General features: G+C 51.0%; 1 protein-coding gene and 1 long non-coding RNA gene across 3 annotated transcripts in view; one reads left to right on the top strand and one right to left on the bottom strand.

Moving 5' to 3' along the window:
• The window catches only part of LRRC20 (leucine rich repeat containing 20), a 55,887-nt gene extending 41,611 nt beyond the window's left edge, over positions 1 to 14,276 (bottom strand). Inside the window, exon 1 of one of the 2 annotated variants that reach the window (XM_053663847.1) lies at positions 14,198 to 14,276. In XM_053663847.1, the coding sequence (XP_053519822.1) occupies positions 14,198 to 14,264 (67 nt within the window). In that variant the 5' untranslated portion in view covers positions 14,265 to 14,276. Of the gene's footprint in view, positions 1 to 8,508; positions 8,653 to 14,197 lie in introns of those variants that run through there. The other variant, XM_053663846.1, reaches the window with a different exon arrangement.
• Positions 13,828 to 20,516, top strand: LOC128627179 (uncharacterized). Its single transcript, XR_008391339.1, has 3 exons — positions 13,828 to 14,045; positions 19,912 to 19,983; positions 20,299 to 20,516. It is a non-coding gene; the product is annotated as an uncharacterized LOC128627179 (long non-coding RNA).
• Positions 20,517 to 20,623: the final 107 nt, after the last annotated feature.

Consider the following 20,623-nt stretch of genomic DNA (forward strand, 5'->3'; position numbering starts at 1 on the left):
GCACAGCTTCCAGAGATCGGGGCCTTTACAGGAGCCCGGCTGGCACAGCACTGGCAGCCTGTGGTACAGAAATGCAAGGCCTGGGTCTGGGGTGCCCTTCTCAGTTCAGAGGTGAGTGACAGGTGTCAGACCTGCCCAGAGCATTTGTGGAGTTCCAGCTGCTTCTGAGCTGCCCCAAAGAAGTGGACACAGAGGGCCACGTCCACGAGGGTGGGGCTGAGCCCACTGTTCGGGCAGGTGAGGAAGAGCCTGGGTGGGGGTTTTTGCAAACCTTTCCCACCGTGCTGTGGTCTGGCATTGCCTCTTTGTGTCCAGGTCTCCACGGGGGGCTCCATGGGAGGGAACGAGAACAGCTCGGTACTGAAGGCAGCTCTTGGGATAGAGAAAATGTGTTTCATGGCTTCGGCCTAGCCATTTGCACTTGAAGGAATACTTTAAAAATATGTAGATTTACTTTAAAAAACAACAATAGGTATTACAGGTAAGTAGTGCACAAAGATGAGACCCAAAGGGTAGACCGTGAGAGGCCAGGCTCCCTCCCACCCTGGCACCGTGTCTCATGGAACTAGAGGTATAGTTATGGGGCTCTGCTGAGGTCAGACTGGGTTAGTCTAGAATTGCTGGAGATGAGCACGCCCCCAATCTAGAGAGACCACATCCAGAGATGGCGTTTTAGGCAGAGGCTCCCAGTCACCCCCTCACATCACCTTGTGCAGGAAGCAGAGCTGGGAGAGCAGCAGGGGCCCTGCAGTGGGCACAGCCGTCCCCATCCCCCGCCGGCAAACTCCCAGCCTGCTTCCCCAGCTACCAGGCGAACCCGTGAGAGTCTACTTCCTCCTCTGTGCCTGCAGAGCTGGTCTGTGCCCGGCTGGCTGCCTGCAGAGCTCCCCAGGCCGGGAGACATTACAGTAGCACACCCTCACCCCCACCGGCATCAGGCTCCTGGCTGCCCACCTCCCTCGGGACAAGAGTGTGTGTGTGTGAGTGTGTGTGCATGTGTGCCCACCCCCCAGACTGGGCACTCCTGGGCAGTTGGGTCCTCCAGGTGGGGCACTCACAGTAGATGCTCAATGTGTGTGTATTGAAAAACTGTGTGACCCAAGAAAAGATCATTTCGCTTTGGTGAGTATAAGCTAGGTGCTTCCCGAGTGCCCTTGCTCAAGAAAGGGGCTGCACAGTCAGCTCCCGTGGGGGCCAGCCAGGAACGTATATACTGGGTGTGTGCTGGGTGGCGACAGGAAGCCCTTGTCAGGACCTGGGCATTCACCCAGCAACAGCCAAGTCAAGTCCCAGCCTCGGCTTCCGGCCACCGGGTTGGCTGGTGACAGGGCGCCATCTGCTGGCGAATACAAAAGGAGACAAGCACTTGGCTTAAGTGCTGGTGAGCCTGGGAGGGAGGGGAAGGAGGAAAAGAGGCAACGTGTCCCTTCTCTCACTCCCATTGGTCTCCCGCTTGACTGTGTCACAGCTCCCAGCTGGCTGCTCAGTTCCCTGGAGACAGATAACATCATGTTCATTTTCATTCTCTCCCTCCCTCAAACAAACACACACAACCAGATACCTCCCCAGGCAATGCCTCTCCTTGGCCAACCCCCCAGAAGCACCAAGGGAAGACAGTTCCAAATTGTAAGTAGTAGTAGGCCAGTGATCCTCAAAATTCAAGGCAGGGAAGATCATTTAGGGTCCACAGTTACATGCAGATCACCAGGTCCCCCCTCTGAGGCTCCACTTTTAAAGCTCTGGGTTGGGGTCCACGCACCTGTGTGTTTAACCAATGCCCAGATGCAGGCAAATCTCTGTGACCTCAGTTTAGGCCAAGATTTCTCTAGATTCTGCTCCAAAAGCAACATCCATAAAAGGAAAATGATAAACAACTCCATCAAAATTTGAAATGTCTTCCTCAAAAGTCACTGTGAAGAGAGTAAAAAATGGCCACACGCTGGAAAAAAACACTAGCAAAACACATATCTGAGCGAGGATGTGCATCCAGAATAAATAAAGAACTACCAAAACTTAGTAAGATAATGAACAACCATTGTACTTAATGTGCCCCAAAAGTGCATAGACATTTCATCAAGGAAAAATATGAGGATGGCAAATAAGCCCATCAGAAGATGCTTATCGTGGGGAGGGCTGGGGTGGTGGGCCAGGTGGGGGGAAAGGCAGAAAACTGTACTTGAACACATTAAAAATGTTTTTAAAAAGATGCTTAGCACCATTAACCATCACAGAACTATGAAATAAAACCACAATGAGACGCGATGACACCCCTATATGAAAGTATAAAAATAAAAACCATGTGGAGTGTTGACAGGGATGTGGAGGAACGAGAACTCTCAACCCCTCTGGAAGAGCATAGCAGCTTCTTACGTAGTTACACATGCACTCAATACATACAACCCGGAGACCCCACCCACTCCTGGGGGTTACCCAGGAGAGACGGAAACTCATTCATGCAAAAACCTGTATGGGGATATCTACAGGCTCTATTTATAATCTTTAAAAACTGGAAACAGCCCTGACTGGTGTGGCTCAGTGGATTGAGCACCAGCCTGTGAACCAAAGGGTCACAGTTCGATTCCCAGTCAGGGCACATGCCTGGGTTGCGGGCCAAGCCCCTGGTGTGGGGCAAATGAGAGGAAACCACACACATTGATGTTTCTCTCCCTCTCTTCCTCCCTCCCTCTCTCTCTAAAAATAAGTAAATAAAATCTTTTTTAAAAAACTGGAAGCAATCCAAGTGTCCTTTAACGAGTGAATGGATAGACAATCACGATACATCCATACCATGTAATATTCTTTAGTAACAGAAAGGAACAGGCTCCTGATTCACATGAAAACATGGATGAATCTCAAGTACATTAAGTTAAAATGAGAGAAGCCAGACTCAAGAGGTTATCCACCATATGATTCCATCTGCATGACATTCTAGAAAAGGCAAAGCCATAGGGGCAGGTCAGTGGCTCTCAGGCCCGGGGGCCTGGGGAAGGCGTAAGGGTGTCTGGGGGGTAATGGAAAAGGTTCTGGGTTTGTGGTGGTGGTGATTACATAGTTGTCTGTGTTTATCAAAGCTCATAGAATTATACACTGAAAAGGGTAAATTTCACTTATGTAAATTATGCCTTGCTAAAATAAATAACATATCCCAGTTGAGGGACATTCTACAAAATACCTGACCAGTGCATCTCAGAACTGTCAAGACAGGCCATCAGAAACAAGGAAAGTCTGAGACACTGTCACAGTTAAGAGGAGTCACATGACAACTAAATGTGCTGTGACAATCCTTAAATCAAAGAAAGCAGTGGGTTCAACACTAAGGAGACCTGAATGAAACATGCACTTGAGTGAACAATAGTCTATCATTATCGGTTCATTAATTATAAAACATGTGCCAAACTGATGTAAAATGTTAATGACAAAGGAACCGCGTGTCGGGCAAATGGGAACTCTCTGTACTGCACAACTCTTCTACAAATCTAATACTGTGCCTAAAATAAAAACATAATTTAAAAACCTAAATACATAAATAAATTGGGCCTGGGTCTTGGGGGGGTGCTCGTTAAAATGCAGACCGCCATGCCCCCCCCTCAGAGATTCTGTTTTCAGAGCTCTGGAGTAGAGCCCACGAATATGCCCATGGCCCTGATGCAGGACCCACGCTTCAGGAAGTCCTGTGGAAGTGGGACTGACAGGGGACACCCGCCCTATGGGGGGCTGTCCCCACCTTCTTCTCGGTACCACCTGAGACATCTTAAATGCCAAGGCAGCTAACGGTCTCTGATTATTTCCCACCTTCTCCAGGAACAGGGTAGGCCAACTGCGGTTCCAAGGCGGTGTGAGAAGAGAGGCAAGTGCAAGGGTGGGAGGAGGGAGTTGCTCAGAGCTCCCTCCCTCACCCCTTAATGGGGGCGGCAGGGTGCTGGAGAAAGGCAGGCTAGACGCCTCGCACACCTCTGATGAGCCCTGGCTCCACCTCTAAACAGCTGCGTCACCAGCGAATCACTCTCAGCCTCAGCCTTCATTCCGGCACCTATAAAACAGGGCAACTCCAAAAACAACGCATCCTAGGCGACCAGCTGAATACTCTCAGGCTGAGAAACACCTAGAAACAGTGGAGAGAATATGTCCCATGCTTTAGCTTCCTCGTCTGAAAACTGAGGATGTTAATATTACCTGAGTCACGGGGTTGTTATGGAGACTGAGTCCAAACCAGTAAAGTGCTTACAATGATCAGAGACAATGCAGCGTACAGCACAGGAGAAAGGAAATACACAAGAGTGATGGAGACAACGCATGCGAAAGCCCAAGAACAATTCTAGACAAAAGAGACTTTTGTCTATTTTCTAGAAATGAACACAGACATGAATCCTCAGAGTCGGGAAGTGCAAAAGACTACAGAAAAGACGGAACAAAGTATCAAACTCTGAGCCCATCGCAACCCTGACCCACAGCAGGCCCAGATAAATGCTGGGTCCTTTCCTTCCAGCCCACAGCCCACAGCAGTGTCCTTCCCACCTCTCAGCTGCCTCTGCCCCAGCCGTCTGTGCTCACCCTGCCTGCACTCTCCCAGGCCTTTCCAAACCCCGCTCCTCTGCACCCCACAAAGCACACAGCAGACCTGGGAGCCCCTCTCCTGGATATGAATGGGGTGCAGAGTGCCCTGGCCTGATGGTCCAGGACAGACATGCTGTTAAAGGAGGCCAGGGAGGGAAGGGTAAGGTCAATTAGACCCCTCGGGGGTACGAGGACCGAGGAAAGTCCAGATGGGCGTGAGACCTTTACAAAGAGAAAGAGCTAACGTGGTGGAACAAGGTATGGACAGAGAGGAGAGCCAGGTTCAGGGAAAGTGCAGAGTCTCCAGCTCTTCGCCAGCTGGTAGGATGAGGCTGAGAAGGGGGAGGGGCTAGAGGAAAGCGGCTTCAACTCAAGCTAAGGGGCATCCCAGGGGCTAGGTGGAAAGGAGTCCGTTTCTCCGGTGCGGAAGCGGAAGCAGCGACTAGGGCTGGGACCCAAAGCTCAGGTTACAGGAGGAGCAAGCCTGGCCGGGGAGGCACACCCATGAACACCAGGGTGACCTGCCTGAGTGAGAGCCAGCCTGTAACCGAGCTCTTCCCAGCACAGTCTCTACAGGCTCTCCCCCTCTGCAGTGAGACACCTGTGGCTGCTCCACTGCCACCCCACCGGGCCCGTGCCCCGCCCCCCGCGCCTGCGCACAAGGCCTTGAGGGGAGCCCATTCCACTCCTGGGGCCAGGGGCTTAGAGAAGGCCCTGCCCCTGTCACTCCCATCTGTTAGGAAGGGTGTTTTACTGCCTTCCACATTCTGTAGCGGCAGCCGGTCCCTTCCCTAAAACTTACTCTTCTCTACACAATATGTTCATCACGGAACAGTCACAAAATGCAGAGCAGTATTTTCCAACATACATTCGCAGCTTGTTTTATTTCCTTCCACTTTTTTCTGTTTACATACACACATTTAAGATAACTGGCATCTGACTATATACAGAGTTTGGGGTTTTTTTCTCCCAAATTCACATTACATATGAGAATTTTCCAGTCTCAATTCAAGCATAGAATGAAATTTTACACGCCACTCTTAACAGCAACAGAAATTTCATTCTATAGCTGTAACAAAATTTATGGAAGAAATTTTGTGGCACTGCTTGTTTAGGCCGCTTCAGAGTGCTTCCTGTCGGGTGAGAACTGTGCAACTGCAACACCCACCAACACCCACCCCCTCTGACCCACAGCCACCCGTGGGCTGTCTGGCAGGGTTGGGCATGGGGCCAAGTGTCCCTTGCTGCTCTCGGACTGTCACAGAGGCCGTCTAGTCCCAGGTCCAGGACTCCATCGCACCTTGCACACAGCAGCTACTCAGTACGTGCTGACTGTTTAAGGCCGTGGCCTCTCAGACTGCATGGGCCTGATGAGGCCCATTTGCCAAGGGTCAGGATGGCAGGTACCCGGACTAGTGGCCATCTGACATTTTGCTACTTCTCTGGGCACTGGAAAGGTAAGAAGGCCCCTAACGTTATCACCCAGCCCTAACTTTAAAGACTCCATCACCTCCACAACCCATGAGAGCCTTAAGCTTCAGCCTCTCCCAAGTGACTAGACCTTCACTGTGCCCGTGACCCTAGTGATCTTTAACCACCTGCCCCCCACTCCAGGGCAGCACGGCAGGGACAGGGCCCTGGCTCTGGTGTCAGACAGGCAGGATTCCAATCCCGAGTACTGCAGTGGTCCGGCTGGGTGGCCAGAGCCTGGCTTGGGTTCCTCAGTGGGCATGGCCCTGGGCACTGCGGAGGAGCTGGTCGCAGCACTCCCTACCCTGGTCGCACTGCTCGCTTCACCCCAGGAAGAGTATCCAGTCTTCAGCTCACAGAAATCCCCACTTGGCCTGCAGAGGCAACTGAGTTTGCAATCTCTGGTCCACGGACACTGAAATCTAGACCCCTAGACTCGGCCTTCCAGGCCCTCCACCTGCGGATGCCATCCCTCACCAGCTCCCCATGCCACAGAGGCTGCTCTGCAGTGGCCTCTGCCCAGTTACGGTGCTGCCCTACCCCTTCCTGGGACACCCACCTCCTTTCTGCTGCCCAAGGAAATCCTCTCTCAAACAGCGCCTCCCCAGGTGGTCAGAATTCCACTGCCCCTCCCTGCTGCCCATCCACCTTGCCCCCTTAACACATCTGGATGAGACTGAGCTGCATGTGTCCCTCTGCCCCAGGACACTATAAACTAGGGGCGGTTATTCACTGCAGAGATTTGTCCATTTGCACTCCCCATTCAAAGGCAGTGCAGACGCCCAGGCAAGCCCCAGCCGGCTGACACATAGAGGAGGTGCCTTGTGGTGGGGGCGGAGTCGGGCAGGGGCTTAGGCCTCCACCTCCAGCCCTTAGGGATGGAAAAAAAAAAGAAAAATAATAGCTGCCACTTATTGAACTACCTACATGCCAGGCACCTTACAGATACTGTAATTATTCCTAATCACCTTGATGAGGGAGACACAGTTACACACCTACTTTATAGATGAAGAAACTGAGGCTCAGGGAGGTTAAGTACTACCTGCCGAGACAGCAGGCTGGTAGGTGGCAGAGTGGGGATTCAAATCCAGGCCTGTGTGGCCCCAAGCCTGGCTCTCAACCACCACATTAGCAGTGAAGAGCCTTGAGCACCAGGGTGAGTACAACCACATTAATGACCAGCACAAGGTTCCAGCTGAAGGCTTCCCCCAGAGACTTCCCTCCAAAATCAATGGCAGTTCAAGTTGTTTGCTGATAGAGGAGATGCTTCTCTTACTGTAGCTCAATTCTGCAAACACCTCCACATGCTTATAAAGTACCTGACACTGTGCCAGCTCCCGGGGGTGGGAGGCGGGGGCAAAAGACCTGAGGATCGTTGTCCCCTAGGGACACTGAATGGGTGCTACTAAAGAGGAAGGGAGCAAGGGGTGAACCGGGTAGGACCGAAGACTTCCTGGAAGAAGCAGTGACCGAGTTCATCTGGAAGGTTGAGTGTCCCTCCACTTCCTGGGCCACCACCCCCTGACCCAGAAGCCTACATTCCAGATACACCCTGGTCAACAGCTACTTGAAGAAATGCTCTGCCTTCCCAGTCACTGGGTCTTTGCTCAGGCAGCAGCCTCCACGGAATGCTCCTCCTTGAGACAGACAGACAGACACACACACACAGGCACACACATCCCTACCTGCCTAAGAAGTTCCCTCCCTGTGTACCAAAGGCCCAGCAAATCCTAATCTGCAGAGTCACCAGCAAGGCCGGCCGGTGCTCCCCTCCTCTATGTCCCCACAACACGCCTGTGGCTATAAGGTGCCATTCGCATCCGCTGAGTGATGCACACACACACACAATCACACTGCATGCCCCGCTAATCCTTTCACGTGGCAAGGTAGTCAATCCAGCAGATATTTATTTATGCTATGACCAGCTCAGAGCAAAAAATACATAAGCTACAATTCAAGTAAAACTGTGGAGTGAAAAGGGGCCTCCCGGGGGGAGACCCAGAAAAAGCCACCTTTGCCTTTGACTCCTCATCTCCTCCTTCTCCTCCTCTCCTCCTCCTCCGCAGACCACAGCTGGCCATGCCTGGCGGGGCGTCCCCACGGGGAGGCTGTGACAATTCAGTAGGCAGCACCCACCCAGAGCACAGGCCCGAGCATGGGACAACTCAGCACCGCCAGCTTCGTTACATCGCCCGGGGGCACAGACACCCTCAGAGTCGTCGGCGGTCCAGCGGCAGGCAGACGCCTCCCAGCGGGAAGAACCCCTCACTCAGTGTTTCCCAAACCTCTCTGACCGTGACCCTTAGCAAGCCCAGGATACACACAAACTAAACACAACTGCAGTACAAGTTTGCTGATACCCTGCTCCTCACGACCAGGGCACACTGATACTGTCTCTTTCATCTTCTTCCTATTTCATTTCCAAACCAATTTCACAAACACTTCCAGGCGCCCCACCGTTGGAAAGCCATGCCCCTCACTCACCCAGGGTGTCAGAGCCGCTCTCCACCGTCTCATTGACCTTTCTCGCAACTCTGGCCACCGCCTCGCCCATTTTCCTCAGCATGCAGACGCGGGGGTCCTGCCGCCAGCCACAAGGCCGGTCTGCCGCTCACAGGGGGCCTGCACCTGGGGAAGACACAGCAGCATGAATCGCCTGCCCACCGGCAGGGACTCCCCTCTGAATCCACCCTTCTCAGGGACCATCTCAGGCCACTCGCCTCCTCCTGAGGGACCCTGAGCCCAGGCCACATCCAGGTGGTCTGCCCATCAGAGGATGGAGGCAACCTGGCCCTGCTGGTTTCCTCAGAGGATCAACACATGTGACCTCACCAGACACAGGGCCAGGGGTATAAGAACTCCGGTGTGTGCTGGCCTGTGATTCACTTAACAGGCAGGCAGCAGGAGGAGGTGGGGCACAGACAACTGCAAGGAAGGGACACTTGTCCCTCCACCCCACAGCCTATGCACTGGTGCCCTCTCCACCACCCTCCAGGATAATTCCTCCAGCTCCCGGTTTGCCCCACCCACCACTGCCAGGCTCCTCCCGTGTGCCTGGTCAGAGCTCGCAGTCTGCCAGGTTGGTGGTCTCTAAGAATTCCCTTCCCAGGTATCAGCACAGAGGAAAGTCACCTGTTTAGCCTGCAGACCTGTTTGTCAGCCTGATGCTGAATTTATCTGCAAGACCCCAAGGTAAAAGGGGGATAGGGTAGGGAAATGAGAGAAAGGAAATTGAATTACTAGAGAGAAGAGGCTTAACAAAGGGTGAAGAACACAACAAAAAATTATAAGGTGTTAAAGACAAGGAACACTAGCAATGCTGCCAACTCCATTTATTATAGGGAAGGAAACTGAGGCATAGAGAGGGACTAAATGACTGCCCAAGGTCCGAGTGAGTAAGTGGCAATAATCAGCTCAGCCCCCCTCCACCTTCAGTGCTCACTTCTTTATCAATCACCCGCATCACCAGTGGCAGCACTCCTCAGAGAAAATGAACTTGAGGCCAAGGTCAACGCCACACTTTACCCCCATCTAATCCCAGGTTTGCACACAGCTCAAGGAGCTCTAATTAACTCAACCTGAGGGTCAAAGGCAGAAGAACATGAGGGGCAGAAAAAAAGGGGGTAAGGATAGAACTCAGAGCTGGGCATGTACTCAGCTTGACAGGCAGGGCAGCCAAGGCTGAGCTGGGGCCTGGCCAAGCCCACCCACCTGCTTAGGGGAGAGTTAGGGGTGAGTTCACTGTGTGTGTGCATCTCACCAAGGAAGCCGACATTAAAGGTGTGAAACACACAGTGCAGTGGGAAAAGACTGATTTTTGAACACAGGCTTAATGCCTAACTCTGCTATTTATTAGTTGAGAAGCCTTGGCAATGTGTCTTAACTACTCCGAGTCCCTTCCTTCATCTGAAGAAATCTAATAATAATTTCACTGGGTTCATACAAAGATTAAACAAAATATATATACCTTTCTAGGCCAGAGCCCAGGACACATAGGTACTCAAGAAATGCTAATTGAGAGGATAGGGCAATACACATGCAGGCATCTAATCCCAGTTTCATTCCCATGTGAATGTGAACAAACAACTCAGTGGAACTCATCTTTAAGGAATGAGTAGAATTTTCATCTCTCCACCTCCAGGAAGTCTTCCCTGATTGCCCTAGCCCTCAGTGTTCTCTCCTTCTGAGTATCAGAGGCACTTGATGCCCTAGCATAAATCAACTGGGTTGTTAATAAGCTTTTTAATTATACACATTTGTCTCCTCAGTTAACCTGCAGGAAAGCAGATTTATACTGTGCTTTCCACCTGCACTTTATACCATACACTGAAAACAGATGCCCGCTAGTATTCCCCAATGGTGATGATGATCAACAACCGTCATTTGAGTTTCAAATCTAAATACAAGTCAACTTACTCTTACAACAAATCTAAGGCACTGTCTTATTGAGAAAGGTCATAAATTCAAATGCCTAACAGTGCCAGGTGGACAATTTGCAGCAGGTGAGCCTTGGTAGGACAGTAGAGAATAGTGAGAACGACTGCACACTAGACCCAGCACCTTCACTATGCCACCTGTCAGACATCCCCCCAAGCCTGAGTCACAGCAATGTTGCTGGAATCTTCATGACTTAGTCTATGAACCCCTTCACAAAAAGAAGGGAAAAGGGAAGGAAGGAAGGAACCTGAGGACCAAAGAGGGGAGGTAAATCAGATAGATGAAAACAAAAAAACCTGCCTCTTATAACTCCTAAACCAGGTCTTCCTACCATACCATGCTCCCTCCTTTTCCCATCTCCAATACTTATCATTAAAAATCATAAACATGCCTGGCTGGTGAAGCTCAGTGGATTGAGCGCGGGCCTGAGAACCAGACAATCGCGGTTCGATTCCCAGTCAGGGCACATGCCTGGGTTGCAAACCAGTTCCCTGCAGGCCAGTTCCCAGCAGGGGACGCACGAAAGGCAACCATATATTGATGTTTCTCTCCCTCTCTCCTTCCCTTCCCCTCTAAAGACAAATAAATAAAATATTTTAAAAAATAAAATAAATAAATATAATTCCTCAATTTAAAAAAAATCATAAACATGTATTGAACATCTACTAGGTACAGAGCATAAAATGAAGAGGAAAGAAATACAGGAAATAGCTCTGACTCGTGAATTCGATGAGGAAGAGCTTTCTAAGAAACATCGCAGAGGCCATTCTGGCTCCTCAGCAGAGGAGAAAGAGAAGGTAAATCTCCAACCTGCCCAGGGTCTATGCTAACCTAGTGGGACTGTCTAAACTGATTAACTTTCAGAGACTATGCCTGCAATTCTTCTAGCTGCCACCAGGTGGGAGCGGGTGTGCCTTAGGCTGTAGAACCCCTTGATGAAAACTAGTCATTAAAAATCTCACCATTGCTGGCAAGCTCCGACACCCTATTGTATGGGTCAGAGAATAGATATTGAAGCAGGAACAGGAGCAAACTGTAAAGTCTGTAAGTTAGAGCAAGTCACCAGGAGCAGGGGCCCCTTATTTTCCAGAGAAAGTTCAAGGGTACAGCACAGATATGCCATAGCCCCTCAAGAGGTTCCGGCTGCCCGACCTCACCAACTGGCTAGGAAACCACCCTCCCTTGTAAAACTACCTAAAACTACTTCACCCTCCAAGGGAGAGTTCCTTCACGAAGTTCAGCTGACAATCTCTCTTCCAGGTCAGATGATGAAGTTGTGTCACTCTGTCACAGGCAGGGCTGTGAGATAGGAGGGTGGCGGGGCCACATGAGGTGTAAGACCCAAGATGGGGTAGGAGGGCTCCAAAACTGAGGGGAGAACAAACTTAGGATGATAGGAGTCTAGACTGTGCCCCCAAACGGGCTCCTACACAGTGGTCCAACCTCACTGAGTCGTTCTTTCAGCCAACACAGGGCTTCTCTGGCAAATAAATAAATAAATAAAAAGCAAGAATTTATTTAGCATGTAACAGGAGCCCAGAGAGAAGGCAGGTTTGAGAAGGGAACAACAATAACAAAAAAACCTTGAGGCATCTGGTCAACCCCATAAGCAGGGGCTGGTAGCAGAAAGAACATCCCAAAGGGGAGAAACAGGAACCAGCAGCCCACACGGGTCTGGTCTGGCCTTGGGGAGCCAAATCTGATGGCTCTGCTGGCCTCAGCTGCTCCCAGACACCTTAGAAATTTCCAGAAAAGCACTCCAAATCCTGGAGATCCTTATGTACAGGGTCCAAACTCATACTCATACTGGTACTGTCCCAGCAACACAACCCTCTCCACACACCCCCGCTCCGCTTTCCTCAGAGCGTGCAGCAAATCTTTACGTCCAACAAACATCTACAGGGCACCTTCTACAAGGACTTGACAGCTACACTCTTTTGGGGAGTAAAACTACAGAGACAGGGTATGGGCCAGAATAAGCATCCCGTTGGGTAACAGAGACTCAGCGACAGGAGGCAGAATGAGTCAGGCGCTAGCAGGGCAATGATGCCAGGCCCGAGGAGTATGCGTGCCCTCTGCCATGAAGGCACACGGCATGGCTGGGAGGAGGGAACAGAGAGAGGGGCTGAGCAGAGGTACCCAAAATGATGAAAGAAGAGGAAGACAGGCAGCCAGTGTGTCCCCAGATTACTGGGGAAGGGTGTTAAAAGCCCTTCTGTAAATCTGTCCTCTGTTTCTCTGCAGGGAGCTCTGGAGAGATTTTCGAAGACAGCAGATGAGACCAACCAAAGTTTTGGAAAGTTATCAGTGTTATGAGCAGTCCTATTTGTAAAATGAATATGTCATCTTCCTCACTGGGTTGTTTTAAATGGTAAATGACATATACTTTTGAGAAAGGTCTTTTGCAAACTGTTAAGCACTTCCCACACAAGGTATTACCAATAGATTATTAAACAGGTACAGTAAATTAGAATAAACTGGGTGCCAGGAAAAAAAAAGGTGCCCTGCCTTATGAGAGCTGGCAACAATGCCCCCCTGTATCTATAACCTCATTTCACCTGCACGGGAGGCTGGGAGAGGGGACATTTTTGCTCAAACCCTGACAGTAGCCCCCTGCCATGGCTCCCGCCCACACCAGTAAAAACTCTACCTTATCTTGAGCCCCAAGATCTGTGCAAAGGAGCTGCTGCGACACCCCGTCCACACCAGCTGCTCCTATATTTAGTTACTGGTGTAGTCGCTCGGGAACTTTAGAGCCTGGCAGCCGCTTGGAAGAGCAACCCGAGCCTCCTGAACCATGCGTGCAAGCACCCCCAACGTTGGCTCCGGCGGGTCTCCTGGACCACACCAATAGGACAGCCGATGGGGAGGTGAGAGCTGGTGGGCTGGATGGGACCCAAGTAGCCCAGAAGGCCCACTCGAAGCCAGAACACAGTTGACCCAGTTTTCCACCCAAGGGAAAGGAGCCCGCTGGGGAGTGAGCAGAACCGGCTGGCGCCTTGTTTTTGAGCCATGCACTGGGGTTCACAGCGTCTGCGCGTGCTTCCCTATAGACATTTAAGCTTCCTCGGGCTGTGCCTCCCAGGACTGAGCAAGGTGGCCAGGCGAGGGTCCCCTTGCGTGGTGCAAGGGGCCCGCCTCACCAGCCTACCCCACCCCCCGACGCCCGCAGCCAATGGCACCTCGTCGCGGCCCGCTCTCTCCGCAGGCGGGGACTGGAGAGAATAAAGCAGACAGAGGAAGGAATGCTACGATCACAGAGGGCCGGGGACTCCCGCGTCTTCCGGAGGCAGAGAGGCACACCCTGGGGCACGTGTCTGCAGTTCCCCAGAGCACAAGCAAACACCGAAAGTGTCACTTCAGGAATGAAGTACACAACAGCTTGTCGCCGCAGGCGTGCCTCCCTCAGGGAATGGAGGCCCGCCCCGGACTGCTTCCTCGAGCTCCCCCATTCCCTGACACCGCTGCGCCCCCTTCCCCGAACCAGCCCCAGTCCAGCTGCAGTCCGAGAGCATGGGCCGGCGTGGCGCTGGACCCCTGGACTCGGCAGAAGCCGCAGTTGGTGCAACGCTGCTCTGCACCAGGTGACCTGGGGGAGGGGAGGGTACGCTGCAGAAATGGGGACACTTCTCTCCCTCTCTCCCCCGGCCCCTCCAGCGATTAGCCTCAGACTACGTTTACTTTGCGGGGCGTGTAGCTTGGGGCCCCAATCCGGGCGGCTTTCTGCTCCACTTACGGCGACAATGCCTCCTAGCGCCCTGCGCAGCGCAGTCACGCTCCCTCGGCCGCCGGCGGCGCCCCATGCAACAGTAGCGGTGTTGGAGCCGGCAGGGAGGGGCCTGCGGGCCCGGGCCCTGAGCGCTCGGCCGCCGGGCCAATCGCTGCGCCAGGACGGGCTCCGGGGCGGGAGGTGGCAGCCGGCCCGAGCCGCGCGCAACTCAGCAGCGCGCGGGTGTCCTCACGCCGCGCCCCGGAGCGGCGCGCGGAAGGGCGGCTGCGCGCCCTCGTGGGTGGATCCGCTTTGTGTGCGGCTTCTGGAGGGAAAACGCCTGGGAGGCCGGGGTGTAGACGGGAACGCAGGACTGAGGCTGAGTTGAATTAGCCAGATCCGGGTACTCTTGAGAAATGCAAAGATGGGGAATAGGAAACTTTTCACGTGACAGCTTCAGGCGCCCACTCAGGTTTTTAGAGACAATGACTCTGGCTTCACCTAAGTTACTTCACCTCTCTAAGTCCCAATGTAAAATCGGAGTTAAATATATAAACACCTACTTCGAAGGGTCGTTGGGAGGATGTCGAAGTCGCCCAACGTGATAGCTCAGGAAGGGAAGCTGCTTCACAGGTCTTCATTTATGGAGGACTCGCCATATGCCCACTAGCAGTCTCTGTGAGGAAGATGAACGAAATCAGGCCCCTGACTCAACCAGTGAGGATGGTCAACGAGTCAAATATTCTAGTAAAGAGAGACAAGTATTAAATGTGTGGGAGTCCCAAAGGAAGACCATTCAATCCTGTCTCCGGGACTGGGGCAGTGAGATAAGGAAGACATGTCCCCCTGGGGCTCGATGGATGTTATGGGTCGAATTGTGTCTCCCCAAAAAAGCTAGGTTTAAGTCTTAACCCTAAGTATCTAAGAACATGACTTTATTTGCAAAGAGGGTCAGCGCAGATATAAGATAAGGTCATAGTGGAGCATGTAGGGGGTGACTGGTGACACACATGGACAGAGACGTGTCATGTGACAGTAGGGGCAGAGATTGCAGTGACGCTTCCACAAATCGAGGACCACCTACTGGGAAGAAGCAAGGAACAGATTCTGCCTCAGTGCATCCAAAAAGGAGGCAACTCTGCCGAGGCCTTGGTTGCAGGCTGCCAGCCTCCAGAACAGTGAGGGAATACATTTCTCTTGTTTTAAGCCAGACAGCTTATGGCAATTTTTCTCAACAGTCCTAGAAAACTAATACAATTGGATGAGCAGAACTAAAGGGAAGGCAATTAGAAGAAAGTCTTCTAAAAGAAAGTCTTTCAAAACTGAATGCCACCCCCCCCCAAAAAAAAAAAAAAACTGAGTGCCTACCTGGCCAGGTAGTTCAGTTGGTCAGAGTGTCATCCCAATATGCCAAGGTTGCAGGTTCAATCCCTGGCCAGGGAACATACAAGAATCAACTAATAAATGCATAAATAAGTAGGAAAACAAATTGATCTCTCGATCTCTCTCTCTCACCCACACATCATTTAAGAAAAAAATCTGAATGCCTTGCCTACACTTAAAAGCGTAGGCAAGGTCCTGTGTCTTGGGGTATGTATACCAAGATGAATCAGACACAGACCTGCCCTCAAGCAGTCATTACTCATGAGGCTGCCAAAGCAGCCATGTTTTCTGACTCCTTCCCAGGAATACTCTGGAAACCTTTCCCCAAACTCATCATCACTGTATCTCTGCAACACACATACCAGGTACCATATATAAATAATAAACGGATCGAGTCCTGTTATGCCCAAGCCAAGATCCTTATTACTCTAGACAAATCAGAACCTGTTACTTCTGTTTCACTCAAACCCAGCCTTAAATTTCTGGCCATTGTCCACAAGTGATGCCTTACCCCTCCTGCTAGGCCATACACAGACCTGAGAGAGCCAGTACAGTGCCCCCGTGCATGTGGTAAGGGCCCAGCAAATACCACTGACTGATGGCCCCAGTCTGGGGTGCTCCACACCCATGCTTTACCTTACTCAGTGCCCTCACCCAGGAATTTCACCCTGGCCCCTCCAACTCCACAAGGACAGGACTCCTCTCCAGCTCAGGTGCCACCTCTTCTATTCCTGGTGTGTGTGCTTCACCAGAGCACTTACAGCTTCATGCCCTCATTATGCCATCTCTGCACATCTTTTCTCCCCAGGCTTGCCTGATTCAAATAGACCAGAGCTTGGCACATAGTAAGTGCTTATATCAGTCAGCAATTTTTCTCCTGCATAATAAGATAACCCAAAACTTAGAAGTGGCTTAAAACAATAACTACTTGTTTCATGATTTTTATGGATCAGCATTTTAGGTTGGGTCCAGCTGGGCAGTCGTTCTGGCCTCAGCGGGACTCCCACATGCACCTGGGGTCAGTGGCTAGGCAGCCAGAGGCCTCTGCTTCTGGGAGCGGCTGACTGTCAACTGAGGTAACTGGGCCACATCTCTCATCCACCAGCAGGCTAGCCCAGGCTGGCTCACATCAAGCTCAGAGTTCCAATAGCAAGCGTGGAATCAGGAAAGGTCTCTTAAGGTCTAGGCTCAAAACTGGCACTATGTCACTTCCATAGTTGCATTGGCTACACCCAGTCACAAGCCCAACCCAGGTCCAAGGGTGGGAAAATAGCTTCCATGTTCTGATGGCAGGAACATCAAAGTCACATTGCAAGGACCATGGATGTAGGGATGGGTAGAGAACTGAAGCTGCTTTTGCAAACTATTGCAGTGCTCAGTAAATATTCCCACAATTCCTAGTGGGCGCTCAGTAAATATTTATTGACGGTTCTGAGTTTTTTCAATGATGATGTTTACAGATTTCATTGAACACAACCAATTGGCAAAATTTTATCTCTTACGAAATATCCATTGGCACCTTCAGTTTCAAAATAACAAAGGAGGGGCTCAGAAAGACAGAGCTGGGCAAGGGGAAGCCACCTTAGGGATTCTCAGCTGGTCCAGACAGGTTTCTCCAAAGAAATGCAGAGCATCTTCGGAGGCCTGGGCTCCTTAGGGCCCTGGTCCAAGTCCGGCCACCTCAGCTGGAAGCCATATACCATTCACCTATAAAAAAGAAAAAGAGGCTTAGATGTTTGTCAGGGCTTTGCACCCAGGCCTGTTGACGCCTGAAAGCCCTGCAAACTGCCCGCCAGATGGGAACCCCTTCTTAAAAGATGAAATTGTCATCTGCCTGCTTCCTGGAGGGTTTACCCCTAACTGAGAAAGATAAACTCCTGGGGCCCTTGTGGGAGGGTCCCTGTCCTATGAGCAGAGAGAGCAGCTCTGTTTGATGACTGAGAGCCCTGAGGGGGACCCTTCCCCTCTAACAATGGCTAGAATCAGTATCAAGGCCTGTGGGTGGAGGGGAAGGGGGAAGGGCTGAGAAGGGCTATCGGGTTTGGTGATTTGAAAGTTGTTCATGAACATGTCTTGAGCTTGGACTAGGTGACGATAACAAAACACTAACAACACATAGCCACTTAGTATGCATCACGTACTGTTCTAAGCATTGTACACGTTTACTCGTTTAATCCTCAGGACAGCTGGCACCATTCTGCACATCCCTCCCAGACATGGGCCTACTGATCTCGGGCTCTAACCACAGTGGAAATGAGATACAATTTGTGGCCACTTTATCCTTCCCCTGGGCAGAGTTCTTCATGGGATCATCTTCTCTCTTCCAAGCCTTTCTGGATGTGCAACCCCCTTTGGATCCTCCAGTGAAGCCTATGTTTTCCCTTTAAGGGCTCCCAATCAAGACACCTCAGTGCTCACCAAATGGCGTCATCTCGGCCTGACAGAACCTCTCATTCCCTTCTACCCTGTTTGAACAGCCCAAACTTCCTGCCCTAGAAATACATGCATCCCATTAAATTTTTAAATGCTCTAAAGACACGAAAAGCTCTTTGAAGACAATGAGCAGGTCTTATTCATCCCAGACTCTCCCTTTGATGCCCAGCACAGTACTTGCATCTAGAACTAGATCAGTGTTTTTCAGTTTATAAGTCATTAACTGTTAGCAGGTGGAGAAGTCCACTTAGTGACTGTATTAGTTATCAATGGCTGCATAAGAAATTATCCAAAACTTAGTGGCTAAAAACATTTTCTGCACCATGGTTTATGTTGGTCAGGAATCTAGGCATGGCTTCACTGGGTCCTTTGGCTCTGATTTTCTCACAGTCTCTCGAGGCTTTGCTGGGAAGAATTCTCTGCTTAGGTCACTCACTGGTCACTAGCAGGATTCAGTTCTTCTGGGCCAGAGGACCAATACCCCAAGGCCTCGCAAGCTGTGGGCAAGAGGCCTCCCTCCGGTCTTTGTCTTGCAGGTCTTTCCACTGAGCTCCCTTCAGTGTGGCGGCTTGCTTTACCTGAGGGAGCCAGCAGGAGGGCCAGAAGGGACCTTGAGGCACAGAAGAGACTAGTGTCTAGAAATGCAAGGGAGGAAAAAGGGTCGAGAAAAAGAGAACAGTTAGATAAGGACCAGAAAGTACCCACTGAACGTGACATCAAAGCAACTTCTGTGCAATACAGACCAAACTAAAGTGGCTGAAGAGTGAATGAATGGGAATGAGAGAACAATCAGCAAGTGAGTACAGACAACTCCTTCAGGAAGCGTGGCTGGAACCGAAGGAGGAAAACGTGGCCAGAACTCGGAAGGGCCTTAGGTCGGACCTAGGGAGGGATGTATAAACTTATAGAGACTGGGGCATGTTTAAACTCTAACATCAAAAACTCAGGGGACACAGTTGGACACAGGACAACACAGGCCTAAACTCTGAAGTCCCTCAGCTTTGTTTTTATAGCACACAGTGGAGCCTTCTGGATAACCCCATGTCTTAATGTGCCCAGGTGACCATAACAAAATACACAGACCGGGAGCTTCAACCACAGACATTTATTTTCTCATAGTTTTGGAGGTGGGGAATTCAAGATGAAGGTGCTCGGTGATTTGGTTTCGGGTGAGGTCTCTGTTCCTGGTTTGCAGATGGCCACTTTCTCACTGTGTCCTCATGGGGTGAGAGAGATCTCTGGTACCTCTTCCTCTTCTTACAGAGGGCCCAGCCCTATCGGATTAGGGCTCTTCTCTTATGACCTCTTACCTTACTCTTTTAACCTTAATTATATACCTAACGGTCCCATCACCATATACAGTTGCATCAGGGGTTAGGGTTTCAACAGGTGAGTCTGGGGGGATGTAATGCAGGTGTCGCACCCACGTACTCCTTGTCTGTCTTCTACCAGGACAGGCTACTTTGATGTTCTGTGGACTTTATGGGAACTGCCAAGGTGGAGCTCACTCCACTGAACCACAGCCCTCCCTTCTGCCCCTGCATTTTCCCACCTCTGACTAGGAAGGTGAAAATTCATAGGAAGGATATTGTTAGGATAGTTGCCTGGTGATCAAATTACAAGAAGTTCTTCTGGAAGGAGGAAGAGTCTGGAGTTTCCAAGAGAAAAAACGCTCATACCAAGTCCCAGGGTGGCCCGGTGTGACAACTGCATGAACACATGTAATTCCCATCACGGATGCCCCAGAATACACTCTTAGCTTCAGCTGTTCAGATATGTCACAGTAAAAGTGAGTGTTTAGGACTACAAATGCATTATTATCCCCCAAGTCCTTTTAACCTCTACCCATTGAACATCCCGCCCCTATCTATTCCTGCACTCCTCCTGACCCTGAATGTCCTACCGATCATTTATTTCTTTAACAGGTACTTGCTGAGCACCCACCTATGCCAGGCACCAGGCTGGTCCCCAGAGAGAAACAGAGGACTGCTTTCATGGTATGCCCAGTCTAGAGGAGGAGCAGATATGAATTAAATTATCACAATGGCAAGGATACAAGGTCACGTGGAGATGAGGCACACAGTGGTATGTAGGCCTCCCGCAAGGAGGTGGGCCTTGGCAGAGAAGGCGGGGAAGGCTGCCCGAGAAAATTCGTCTGAGTAGGGTGGGGACGATAGGGGGTAAGAGCCAAGGAGGCAGATATGAGGAAATATAGCAGTTTTCTGTGTTGCCTATAAAAAACAGTAACAAATTGACAGTTTTTTCTAAACAACAAACTTATCATCTCAAAACAATGCATTTATTATCTACAGATGTGGTCGAGAGTCCGGCAACGACTTCACTGGAGGCTCTGCACGGCTGTAGTCAAGGCGTGAGGCGGGGCTGCACTTTCCCAGGGAGGCCTGGCTGCGGCTGCGCACCTGGGGGCGGGTCCCCTTCCAGGCTCCCTCAGCTTGTTGACAGAATTCATTTCCTCGTGACTGCAGGACTCATGACAGTTTGCTTTTTCACAGCCAGCAATGTCGGTGGGATGGGGGGAAGCTAGAGTGAGTCTGTTAGTGAGATGGAGTCTTACATAACATAATCACAGGAGTGATATTCTGTCCCCTCCACCATATTCTATTGGTTAAAAGCAAG

The sequence above is a fragment of the Artibeus jamaicensis genome, unplaced genomic scaffold (genome assembly GCF_021234435.1).
Source record: "Artibeus jamaicensis isolate MK-2021 breed Jamaican fruit bat unplaced genomic scaffold, CSHL_Jam_final contig_332, whole genome shotgun sequence".
NCBI lineage: Eukaryota > Metazoa > Chordata > Mammalia > Chiroptera > Phyllostomidae > Artibeus > Artibeus jamaicensis.